The sequence below is a fragment of the Diadema antillarum genome, unplaced genomic scaffold (assembly GCF_040938485.1).
Source record: "Diadema antillarum isolate AM-2024a unplaced genomic scaffold, OU_Dant_1.0 seq00000662_RagTag, whole genome shotgun sequence".
Classification (NCBI taxonomy): Eukaryota; Metazoa; Echinodermata; class Echinoidea; order Diadematoida; family Diadematidae; genus Diadema; species Diadema antillarum.
Window position 1 is genome coordinate 1,036,929 of NW_027271574.1, and position 13,869 is coordinate 1,050,797.

Consider the following 13,869-nt stretch of genomic DNA (forward strand, 5'->3'; position numbering starts at 1 on the left):
AAAGTTTGAGGAAAATCGGACAATCCGTTCAAAAGTTATGATTTTTTGAAGTTTTTGTGCAGTAACTGCTGGATGAGAAGACTACTGCAGTGTACGATGTCACATGCATACAACAATATAAGGAAAATATAAAGAGAATTTCACAAAATTTCATCTTTTGAAAAAAGTACACATTCCCTTGACTCGTTACCGACATATGTTATGGGTAATATTATTCCCCCTGCCTTTAGAAAGAGGCAAGTCAAATGCTCTTTTGTTATGTGAAAAAAATGAAAATATGTTGAATTTTCTTTACATTTTCTTTATAATGTTGTACTCATATGACATCACAAGCTGTAGTAGTCTCCTCGTCCAGCAGTTCCAACACAAAAATTTTAAAAATTCATAACTTTTGCATCGATTGTCCAATTTTCCTCAAACTTTCACTGATGTGTTCTACTAATATTGCTGCATTCTCTCAATCCTTATGTTCATGAAGGTGAACTTGTCCTTTAATACAGAAAAAGTCATATTTTAAATGCAATCAAGAGACAACTTGTTGGTGCTTTTTGGTCACCACCTATTAATTCTCGCTATCGCCAATGACGTAAAAAGTACCCGGATGTTGATTTAAGCGTCATTTACGGTGCATTATGGGATAGTCCGGTAGCAAAATCACTTCCGTTCGTACGCGCGTGATACGTGACTAATGCGATTTACACACACAACCGACTGTATTCTACGTGTACTTCCGGTTTTCTCGACTTGAATTACAGCTTTAATATGATTTGAAATTTCTCCATTCTTAAGAAATTGCTGTTACTACAACTATTGGTTGTTGCTGCGAAGCTGCCATGTGTTGTTCGCATGACAATAAATGAAAAAAATCTGCAGAAATAGGACCCTTACTGGCATGCGAGACGTGACGTGGCAGCGTGGGTGAAGTTTGCGGGTGACTCCACAGCGCAGTACGTGCACGCGCGACTTACTAGTAGTGGTAGTAGCACTAGGTAGTAGGCCTAGTGCCTACGTACATTGTACGTACTTACTTGGAAGAAGTTGCTTCGGAGACAGGATAAGTTCGAGATCACTGTTCGTTCCCGATTGTGTTCGCGACATTTCGACAGAGAACAAATAAAGAAAAAAGATGGGCATTCCATGACGATATACTGTATATCCAGGTGGGTGAATATTTTCCAGCATATTTTCAGCGTATGCAGAGATGACTGATCTGTGATGTACGCCGTACCGGTATGTGTTAGCTTATGCGCTGCAGCGTGCAGTGAGTGGTGCATGCTAGCAAGAAAGGCCGGCCGCCGGCGGCGGGGACTACAGTGTACGAGTATGCATGACAGGTCTGGCCACTCGCTGGCTCGGGCAGTACAACGGCCTACTGTACTAGTATCCGTGGTCGGCGCTGCGCTATAGGTAAGGTACACGTACGCGCACGCTAGCGTTGTGCAAATTATGCCCCGCGCCGGAAGTGCCCTTGCTACCAAGTGAACTAAATCTTGACGAGAAAGCCACATCCGGGTACTTTTTACGTCATTGGCGATAGCGAGAATTGCTGTTGTTTCCATGCCAACTTTAGGGAGATCAAACAAAGTCTTTAGACACAAAGCACAGTGTAAACAAGTAACTTTGCATTGCTGTCATGGTCATTGCAATACAGTGGACTGTTTTAACGAAGTCCTCGGGACTGGCAATTTTCTTTCATTATATCGAAATTCTGTTATAACTGAACAAATAAACAATAAAAACCCATAGAGAGGATCATCTTGCAGCCTGATTTTTTATTTCATTGTAACCGGAATTTCGTTATAACCATGTTTGTTAGAACGTTAATGCACTGTATGTTTGTTTGTTTGCTTTTATTTCTGCATTCAATCAGATGCAATTTGAATGCAAACTTCAATAAGTACAAAGACAAAGAATAACAAGTGCAGTGAAATAAATCGATAACAGTACATAAATAGATTCACATAGGTGATTGCATTGAGCAACGTAGATACACAGAAACATAAAATAAAATATACAGTATTTTTCAGTAAACAACAGAGATAATTGAATGCAGGAGACCACCATCATAAGCGATTAAGCTTGAAATGGATGGAGGCCTGCAGGTGAGGTTAATGCACTGTACAATAACCTCACCTGCAAGCATGGTAACATCACACAATGATGGCGCTATCTCATGCAATACTCGGCTATTGTATCGCAAACTGTACAGTATGTGTCAATAAAAACACAAGCATGCATGCTCTTCTCCATATGAGTTTTATTCTCAAGTTTGATACTTTAACATTTTGCGCAGATACTCTCAATTATTCTTCACGTTATGTGCTTGGATTATTTTTCAAAAGCTAGCATGGAGTTTGCATCTTTCCATTCGTACCTCTAAAACTTAGAATTATGATAATATACATGCATGCACACACACAAACAAATGCTATGAAAAAGCACAAATAACAGGCAGAAATTCAAATGAAGTTTATTATTTATTAGTTTATCAAAATTCAGATAACTTACAAAAGTTTTGATCAGAATTGTTTCTTCTTTTTTATCGACCAAAGCCTGGGTGTGGCATGAATGGAGGTACATCCTTATCGTCAGTGAAAACGGTATGTCTTCTATGTAGACTGGAGTTTAATGTTTAGGAGGGAACAAAAAAGTTGTTCAAGTGTAAAAAAATTGATATCAAGGGTGTTTACTCAACAAGTATTTTTGGTGCAGTTTATTTTTGCAGAGGAATGACTGAAACTTAGATAACAACCTGACTTTGTGTATTGTATTTTCTACTGATATGGAACAATGCTTCTGCAGTTCCATCCTATTGGGTACAGTGTCTTTACCTGAATGTCCCAAGACCGGTGTTAATGATTGTTAGGAATGAATGAATGTTGTGAGAAATGATTAAATGAAGGGGGGGGGGGGATGGAGAGCTGTATGTGAATATGACTACTATATAATTCCATTTTCTTTTCCCCATCTCCCCATTCATTCTCACTCTGTCACCTAATGATTTATTGTCTGTCTGTCTTTCTGTTTAATTGTCTACATTCTCTCCCTCTTTGTCCGTTGAACACACATTATACACTCCTCCCCTCTCCCCGTCCTCTTGTGCACACATATCCTCTCCCTCCCTCCATCTCTCACACACACACACACACACACTCTCTCTCTCTCTCTCCCTCTAACACATATCACCCTCCTCTCCCACACATATGTTATTTCCCTCTCTTCTTCTGTTTCTTCTCTCACATATATGCACACTCTCTCTCTCTTTTCTTCTCTTGTATACCTCCCCTATCTTTCTCTCAACATCCTTACTTTCCTCTCCTCCATCTTTTTCCTCCGTCTGTCCCATCTGCAGGAGAGGTGTAACACCCCGCTCCACGTGGCCAGCAAGGCGGGCCAGATGTTGCAGTGTGAGCTGCTGATAGTCTACGGCGCAGACCCCGGCGCTCTGGACGCGGAGGGCCAAACCCCGGCAGATCTGGCCAAGTGAGTATAGCATGAATCATCACCACCCTCACCATCATATTAAAGCTTCAGCAGTTTCATAACTCTCTGAACTCCATTTGTAAAAGATCCCTTAACCTCTGAAAGGTAGGTGAGATGTGAATGGCAAGGTAGAAGATACTATCAGATGATCAATTTTTGTTACACAATAGATGCTTCATTCAAGGATGCAAGGATAGAAAAACAGTTTCACATCCATGTGATCCAAATCACAATGTGAAGGAATGCTTACAAGAGTGTAGGAAACCTCATCACCTCATTTGTATACATGTAAAGTTGCAGTTTGCTAAAAAAGTTTACTAAATTTGAGTTTGTCAACTATGTTTTGATTTGTTTTGTAAAAGGCATTGAAATTCTTTTCGAGTCTAAAATGCACTACGTAAAAACATGCTTTTATCATTATTATGATTACAGCATTACACTGTACTTTAAACACAGTGTTGAGGGAAATAAAAACAGTAAAAAGAGCGAAGAGCCGAACATCTGACAGCCCAATACTATCAGACACATATGATCAATTTTCAAACTTCACCCATTGAATCTTGTCCCAAGCATACTCGGGCAGATGTCTATAGGAGACGTATGTTGTAGCAAAACCAGCTCATCCTCAATGGGTTAAGTGTTAGCCCTTCCTGTGTTGTATTCAAGTTTACTAGTAAGTGGCAGAGTGCTACATTAGTGCATACTCACTATCAGGATACAGCCATTGTTCTTTATCTACTTATCCTGGCTAGACATGCAAATGTGTGACTGATTTTTTTTTTTTTCTGATAAAGTAGTATAATTCCACAACTTCCCAGCTGTATTCACTTTACCTGTCAAAAAGTCATTTACTAAAGTCAAGTAATGGTTTTCCATCACATTAAATTTCCAAATTAATCGTGGCACTTGAGGATTAACACCCTGGCACTGTCTGAAGACACAGTGGACCTAGTATGGGCAAAGTAACATGGTTCTTCCTTCAGGGAACTGAAGTAGTGGTGTTATAGTCGAAGATGATAATATGGTTTAAGTCGGTGAGGATCGCAGCTGCTCATTTTCTTGCTGTCTGCCACCATCAAGCTCACATGCATGGATCCAGTTATTCTTTTTTCTTTTTTTTTTTCTTTTTTGGGGGGGGGGGGGAGGAGGAAGGGGTCGTATGTTTTAACTTAATACATCCTTTGTTGCCTGAGGCTCACTCTGTTGTCACCTCTTGTCTAGGGTCTTCCAAGATATTTTGTTTCTGCAGGACTGATCTCATTCCTCTCTCTCTCTCTCTCCATTACCCTAAAATCCATCCAGTCCTAGACTCTGCACTTCTGCAGTTTGATCCTCTACCTTTTTATAATAATTTTTATCATTTTTTTAATGACTGAGATATCCAAAACAAAGAAATCCTGATAAAAGGTGGGACCTGCCGTTCATTAGGATCGCTTCCTTTTACTTTGTTTTTGGATATTTCAGCCATTTCAAAACTGATTTTGATCAAATGAACTCCAAAGTCCTCTTAGAATTTTATGCTCTATAACATTTCATAAAGTGGTTTCTAAGTACTGTAAAACATGATATATTCGCGGCACAAAATTTTCGCGAATTGGAGCCGACGGCCTTTTTCGTGGCAAGAAATTTTCGCGAATTGCCTCTTGCGTTCAATGCATATAGAGTAGATAAGAAATTTTCGCGTGCATTTTAATTTCGCGAATCTTGGCACTTGCGAAATTCGCGAAATGAAAATGCACGCGAACATTTATCGTTTTACAGTATCTTGCAAAAAGTTACAGACTGAATCCTCACATCAACCAATACATACCTTTAATGATTTTGTCTCAAATTGATTTTTTTTTTTTTTTTGGGGGGGGGGGGTATTTTGTGAAGATTTCATGAATTTGACCAGTTTCATCTAGTCTTTCACCAATATCAGATATTCATGTAGTCATACCTGCCAACTGTTCCCATTTAATGGAAACATTGCTGTTTCTAAAGAGAAGACAAAGTTTCATTCAACCTTGTGTTCCGATATTTGTCATCACCTGCTAATAGTGATGTATGGGAGATGGATGAAATGTCCTTTTTTTTTTTGGCAATTGTTTTCTCCCAGTCATTTCTATTTCCTGCATTGCAGGATTGGCAGGTGTGTGTAGCTATATTCAGAGGTGAATGATGATTCCTACAACATAATAAATCCCCCCCCCCCCCCGACTCAATTGGTTAAAAAAAAAAAAAAAAAAAAAGCAATTACCAAATGCTCCCGCTCTCGCTGAATCACTGTGCTGTTGCTGCCAGCTTCAATGAAGGAATTATTGTCTATGTTCAGCTTAGAACTCATTTTGAATACAATAGATTCAGGGCACGTACTGCGAGTGAAGGTTTCTCCAAAAATGTCATAAAAACCTTGTCTTCCTCGAAATCGTCTGCAAGGAGCTGTCCTGGTTGACAGGCAGGGGAAACTTTAAAACATGAATATCAATGAAAAAAAATGCAGGAGTGATGTCTTTGCCATGAAAAGAAGGCAAAAATAGAAAATGCACCTTATTATCTCATTGCGTACATTGAAAAGAAGAGCAAAAAAATCCTCAGATTTTGCCGGCTGAAACAACCTTGCCGACAAGTGAATTACATCATTGGCAAGTTATGAGCTGTTCATGGAAATAATTTTTCTATTTCTGTTTCTCTCTTTTACCTTTTTTTTTAATGTTTCCTTAATCTTTATTGATTTCATTCTCAAATCATACAGAAATAAACAATCCATTCTACATTCAAAGTAAAACATACAAGTACAATTGAAGACAGTATCAATATCATTTTGCAGTGGTTGTGGCCATTATTTCTCACTTTAAAATAAAAAAGTGTAATAAATCAATTAAAGTCCAACCAACTAAACAATACTTTAATACAAAACAAATACTTTTGCTAATATGCATTTTATATTCCACTTGAGTATATGCGTTATATTCCATTTGATAATGATAATGTTGACATGTATGAAACTATATTTTCCTTGAATGTGTAATCGTTTTACTCATATTTTACCTTTAAGAAAGTATATGCGCAAAAAGCAAGTACATTATACAACGTAAACACACACACACACACACACACACACACACTTACACAATTTGTAGTACTTACTTGTTGAAATGTGCCTCCTATTACAGTTTCATTCCACTTTCGGGGCATAGCACATACACACACACACGTGACAGATACATCCTGGTCTATCTTGAAATCTTACCATGGCCTTTAAGCTATCTCTCTCTTGCTCTATTTTTCTCTCTCTCAAGCACAGTCCTGCTTTAAACGATCACCCTGCCATAGCTCCCTCTCTCTCCCTTATCGAGAGAGACAATCATGTTTGATGACAGTCGTGTGGTTGAAATGTACTCCAGGAGAGAGTGTTGTGCCTCATCTCGACCAAATCTCCCGAGGTGGGAGCGAAACCGCAAACTCTGTCGATTGGTCGGTGATCACGAGTCAAGTTTTTTGTGCGGGAGTTCGCAAATGCAAGGCATGATTTGCTTCTTTTGACGAGGGGGTGAACATGTAAAATTTCTGTCATGATTTAGTTCTAGCGTTCTCAAAGTTTCTCTCGTGCTTTCTCTCATTTTGTGTCGCAATGCCAGGCTCCCTTTTTCTCTCTGTCATGTCGTGAAGCTGCTTTACTGCTTTTTGCGGTTTGACCACATTACATATTTCCTTTTTGTTGTGAAATGAGGCTGCCCCTTCATGCAATATTGATAAATTGATAAAAATACAGGATATTTAATTTCAAATGTATTCTCTGTTTTCTCAAAAAAGTGATGTCGTTAAAAATCAGCAATGCATTCAAAGATTAGATCAAATTGGCAATCCAGAATTGTAAATGTCAGTGTGGTATGTAACTTTGCATCCCAAAAGGACCGTGAAATAGTTATCATTTTGTGCAGGAATTCTCATTTGAGAACTAGTGGATGATTTTTAAGGACTGCGTATGAAGAAATTAATTTGTTTAGCTGTAAAAAGAGTCTCCAGTGCGAGAATGCTGTAGGATTATTAATCTTGGTCCCACTGAGGAGAGTATACAAGTGTCTCATGGGATGTGTGGAGTTAGTATTAATGATGCACAGTGATGCAAAGGGATGGGATTGATAAGGTGTTACATCGTAACTCAATAACCAGAGGCTGTACAATTTCTTGCAAGTTTCTTACCTTCTAACTCACATCTTTGGCTTTTTTTTTGTATGGTGATTTGCTTAATAGTAGTACACCTTACCAATTTTTCTACTTTTTCATCTTGTGCATCTCTGACAATAGTCCCCTGTTATCTTTGTTTTGTTCTGTTCACTCTTTCAATCCTCCGTGGTTTATCAGTGACTTTCATTTTCATATCTAGTGATGATTTCGGCAGTGCCATTTTCACCCCCACATCGAATTCTCTTACGATGACATTAGATTTTTCCCTCTACTGTAAACGTCAATATTTTCACGTCATTACTTTTTCGCGCTGAGTGGCTCAAAAACACATTCGCGGGTTATTGAATTCGAACTGCGCAATTGTCGGACCCGTCCACATTGCGCTGAGAAAATTGTGAAGATATTTCCGCCGGTTTTAGAATTCGCGCTAGCCTCAAGTAAAAATGAATGTACCGCAAACATTTCTGCATTTACAGTATCTTGTCATCCTGTAGCATTCATTGATGTCCCTAATTCTATGACCCCCATGCAAGTCCCTCTTCCTCAATATTTTAAGGTCTGTCCATCTGTCTGTCTGTCTGTCCGTCTATTTTATCTGCTACCAGGTACCACTTTAATACTTCCACAGGAGAACATGTTTACACATGTGTATCCATTTTCGTCTGTATAGCCATATATCTGTCTTCCCACATACCTACAGTTGTAACTTCCTTTCTCTCTCTCTCTCTTTTTCTTTCTCTCTCTCTATTTATCTATCTATCTATCTATCTACCTATCTATCTATCTATCTATCTACTCACTATGTCTCTGTCAATCTTTTTATTTTCTTCATTGATCAAGCTATCTATATCTATCTTTTTCTGTATCTGTCACCCTATTACTTTATCTCAGCTTATCTGTTTTACAATTTTATTTCTATCTATACATAGACCAGCCTGTCATTTTATGTTTCCATATCTTCACCAAACATCTATACCAAATAAACTTTTTTTTCCATGGATACATTCTTTTTTTTTGTATACATATATATGCACCAAGATGCAAAGATAATAGACATAATCATATTCATGTATATATGTGCTTGCCCTCTTTCTCTCTCTGTATCTTTGCCGCTGGTGCTTTAAGGGTAGTGTGAGTCAGGTTTTGACGTTTTGGCAATCACTGAGGCTTGTCACCGGTGCTATTTTCCCACCCCCCTGATTCATGGCAATGAGCTGATCACCCATTTATCTGCCTCCTCAACCCCAATTCAATTTGCTAAAAATACATCCCAACCTGTCAAAAATGTTTCGTCCCCCATTTTTCCCCCGTTTTTAAGCGTTGGCAGAGGTGACGTTTTTCTCCCCCTATGCTTCCCCTCGTCCTCAATCCTGGTGTGCTCCCTGCCCAACATATTGTGTCCTGGCAAACAGACAGGACACAGTGTATTGGACTAAAGCTCTAACTGATGTCCATCTAGTTTGGTGACAATTGCTCCCCCCCCCCCCCCCCTTTGCATGCCGATAAGTGCTTGGACCCTGTCCAAGTGCTTTACCCCCTTGAAATCCTCACAGAGGACTGGCTCGGAGTCCTGCAAGAATCACTTGGTCGATTGGAAACAGGTTGTAGGAATTGGCGCCAATTCTGCAGGAGTAACGTAATGATCTCCCCATTTCCTGTCGTAAAGATCCTGTCGAATTCTTGGACACGGCAGTGCATTGACACGGTTTGACACACTGCGAGACACTGGCCATCTATTTCTAATCTCTCTGTCTTTCTTTCATTGCTTTGTCTACGATATCCTGTCACTGCAGCCGTCCACTGGTCTTTCTATGTGAATTCTTTACCCTCTTTTCTTCGTATTTCTCTGTCCACTTCTTAGAAAATGGCAGATTAGACATTATTGCCAGTATTCATGAAGGTGGCTTAAGTCAAAACCATGGTCTAAGTTTAGTCTGTGGATTCAAATACTGTGAAACTAGAAATTTTCATGTGCATTTGAAGTTGGCAAATTTCCTGAGAGCCAAGATTTGCAAAATTGGAATGCACGCAAAAGTTCATGTCTACACTATTGCACGGATGCCAGTGGCAATTTGTGACATTTTTTTTTTGCGTTACAGTAAGCATGAAAAAGGCCTATCTTACACACACAAGTATCAACACGTGGTTGTCATTGAATGTTTGTTGGCACACTGTATACGCCAGATATTTTCGTGACGTTTTTAGTTTCGCGAATTTTGCAAGTCAGGTGCTGTTCGCGAAATTAAAGCCATGCAAAAATAATGACTCTGGTCCCGATACAAATGTATGAATGTGACGCACACGTACACATTTCTCCGTCCAGTACAGTACTCCATGATATGCGAATTTAACCACTCGCGAAATCGTCGGGAAGTCCCAATTTACAAAAATTTAGACTTGCTAAATATATGGCGTTTACAGTATGCAATCTGTCACGCACATTTATGCAGAAAAAATTTGCATAAACCATAAGCTGAATTTAAACCACCTTTGTGAATATCGGCCCAAGTGTCCATTCTGGAGCTGCATCGATCCCACAGTGATGCTTTGAACCCTCCATCCAAGAATATAAAAGCACATCAGATAGGTTTTCTCATGAATTATGAATAAGACCGAGAGAGAATGAAAGAGAGATGAGGCACAGGGCATTTGTTCAAACACCCATTGTGCCACTGCAATATGAGCTGGCTAAAGATAAGTGGTAGAGCCTTCAGGGAGGTGGAAAGAAATGTTGTTTCCACCTCTGGTGCTGCTTCCCAGTAAACAGTTGGTGACACAGAATCAAATCTCAGTCTACAAGTTGTAGTTCCTTGTTTTTACTGGTGTGCATTATGATAAAGATCAAGCAGTGTATCACCTTAGTCACAGAGAGTAAGGAAAGCAGAGGAAATCTGTCGAACTACACTCTCTGCAAAGTGAAGTTCCTTCATACTTTAAATCAGATAACTCAGAGACGCCTAAATTTTTTGCGTACCTTCTTTGACAATATGCCGTTGTGTCTGTGAGTGGAGGGAGGTGAGACCCATCTGCTGAGTATGTGTGAATATTAATTGTAGGTGACAGAATGCAGCGCAGTTATATGTAAATGTCCATGACTGTCTTTCCTGCAGTTTGGGTGTGAAATGGGAATTGAAAGCATCCTTGTCACACTTCATTTTGATTTTTTTTTTTGAGTGTGCATGGCATCTTAGGTATCTTTTTCCTACAAGCAAATAAGTATATGAAACTTGGTATAAGATCCACTGTACATTTTGTTCCCATGTATCAGTGTGAAATGTATCCAGGGTCATGATATATTTCAACCATTTAAATAAACAAACATAAAATAATAACAATAGTGACAACACCACAACAAAGTTGTAACCATCGTCACTTACGTCATTGTATGTCAACTACCTCACAGCAATGGACAATAAGAATAGAAAATCTATAACTGTATTCATTACATTTGAAATTATGTTATCATGCATTTTGATATGTAGAGTGTCAGTAATTTCTTTTAATACTACTCAATCATAGAGAGCATCTAGAATTCTGTGTACACTACTTTGTCAACAGCAGAAGAATGCTGACATCAATATATAAAAAGATATATGAGTGATCAGTCTTTTGTTTCTGACATTAAATCTTCATGAATTTGTGTTGACAAAAATATGTACAAAGTCAAAATCACAAAGTAGCAATCCCTTAAAGGAGACCTCCGGATGATTTTCAGATTTTTACATTTGAACAACTATAAATTGGTTATACTGAGGACAGAGTTTCAGAATTTGTGATAATTGGGATGAAGAATAAGAATATTTTCAAAATTTAGAACAAATTACAATGAACAAGGATGATGACATGGCAGAGTCACCATAAGAATGCATGAGTTGGGGCTCAAGGAAGCAGAACAAAAGAAGAAGGCATGCATAGATTATACACAGATGAACTCGCAAGCAAGCGGTATTGTAATGGAATTACACTGCTACATTTCTGAAATATGTGAACCTCCTATGTCATCATCCTTGTTCAGTGTAATTTGTTTAAGGTTTTTCAAAGTATTGTTTCTCTGCTCAAGAACCACTGACAATAAATTCCACAAATCTATACATTGAGCTGTTGATTTATGTACTACATGATGTGAAATTATGAAAATCATCTGGAATGTCTCTTTAAAGTGCCTATTAACATTAAATTTGTTGAAAGAAATATATATAATTAAGTGCAATATATTTCATTCTTCAATAGTTCCATGTAAAGATCAGTAAATTAAATGAATAGAAGCATTTAAACCGTTCAATCTGAGCACGAAATAATTCAGTTCATGGGCAAGTTATCCCTTGCTCTTTATCTTGTGCATGTATTAAACGGCTAAGGATGAATCCCGAGTATACTCAGGCAGGTGTCTATGGGAAATGTGTGAGTTAGCAAAATCAGTCCATCCTCTGCGGGTTAAAGAGCAAAGAAATGACAAGAACCTTCCCAGCTATCGCATGAACAAAGCCAAGATCTTGACATAGGCAGACAAAGAAAGGGCTCTGCCCTCAAAACCAGCCAGTCCCAGTAGATCCGTCATGGAATCGGCATTGACGCCATCTTTACACCCACTCGCGCCGGCGGTGTCAGTAACGGTTTCAATCCAGGAACCCAGTCATCAACCCCATCTGTAGCTCTCCAGTAACAATAGGCCCCCAGGAGGCATGGTGTCAAGGGAGTGTGCAAGAGGGGCAAGGAAGGGGTGGGGGGGGGGGGGGTGGATGGTACAGAGAAATGAACAATGCACAATAAGTTTTCTTCGTGAGCTGATGACTATTTCTACCATTATAGCAGTCATATCTCAGCCACTGGTGCCAAAGCCATGCATGATATTCTGTAGATTTAAATGTGATTTCCTTTTTTCTTTTGTCTCAAGTTTATGCACATTTTGCTCTTTCCATATTTTAAAAATCACCAGAAAACATTGATTTACTCTTTTTTTTAAAAGAAAAACCTCAATAAAATCCCTGAAAGGCCAGCCCAAGCAGTATAGCAGACAATTTTTATTTTGATAGTTATTAACTAAACTGAAGTCATCCCATACCCCACAAGACTCCAAAGAATCCGCACAGGACCCACCAGGTTTCTACCATCAATGGATTAATTAGACAAGATCCAGAAGAAAAGTAAAAATTTGTCATGGGGGTGAATGAGGGTTGCTGATGTTGCGCTTAGGCTGCATTTCTGCAAACTTCCCTGTGCACCTGCTGAAAAATCAAACAAACACACAAACAAACAAACAAACAAAAACATGAGTTAACAAGTGCTTTTAGGAATACTATGATGTACATGTACCTGTTGGTGAAAGAGACTTAAACTGGTAGAAAAAGAAGTGGAATCTTTTTGATGTCTCATTTATGTTGTATGTTCATCGTGTTAGAGAAATCATGCTTTCACATTGCTTAGATCATTTTCCATATGGCTATTCCTTCAATATGTACTTCAGGTTTGTCAGACATTCTAGGGAATTATAGAATGTGAATCATCTTTCTGATGTTATATGATCCATTTACAGTATATCAAACATTAATGTACATTCTATATGATGAAATTGTATCATGATGCATTTTGCAACTTTAATTTGCATTTTATTCGATAATGTGAACGCTGGATGTGATACAAATGATATGCAATGTACAATACACTTGTATGATTTATTTGATCGTGCTATAAATCGCAGAAATATGTTCTGAATTCATTTCGTTTGTTTTTGCCCCCTTTTTGTTGTTGTCCTGCAGAGAGGAGGGTCACCTGGAATTGGCAGAGAGACTCATTCAGTGCCAGTATGAACTCACCGACAGACTCACTTTCTTTGTGTGTGGCAAGCGGCCAGGTGAGAGGGGGCATCACTGGGGTGTGTTCAGGGGGGTGCTTTCTTTCTTTCTTTGAGCACTCAAGGTGTATTTGAGTTGCATTGGAGAGGCAGCATGGAAGATGAAATAGTGGGGGAAGGGGATCGGTCCGAGGTTACAGTAACATCTGTTGCGTAACACAGGGTGATGGTGCACACTGTGTCAGGTGCTTGGCCGAGACTATAAATCATCATGAAACATTTTTTTCTTATTATTTCTTTTCCTGGTATCCACTATGATGGCACTGCCATTTGTTTGAGAAGTTTATCACCTCAGTAGATCTTCTTTCTTCGTAAGAAATGGATTCTATCATACACAAATGGTCAAAGAGGTCGTGAATCACATA

The 13,869-nt window shown here is 38.8% G+C and overlaps 1 protein-coding gene across 1 annotated transcript in view; it reads left to right on the plus strand.

The window, feature by feature from the left end:
- Positions 1–13,869, plus strand: part of LOC139736692 (ARF GTPase-activating protein GIT2-like) — an 83,415-nt gene that overhangs the window by 34,331 nt on the left and 35,215 nt on the right. Inside the window, exons 6-7 of the mRNA XM_071647440.1 lie at positions 3,353–3,483; positions 13,410–13,504. Coding sequence (XP_071503541.1) covers positions 3,353–3,483; positions 13,410–13,504 — 226 coding nt within the window. The remainder of the gene's footprint in view (positions 1–3,352; positions 3,484–13,409; positions 13,505–13,869) is intronic.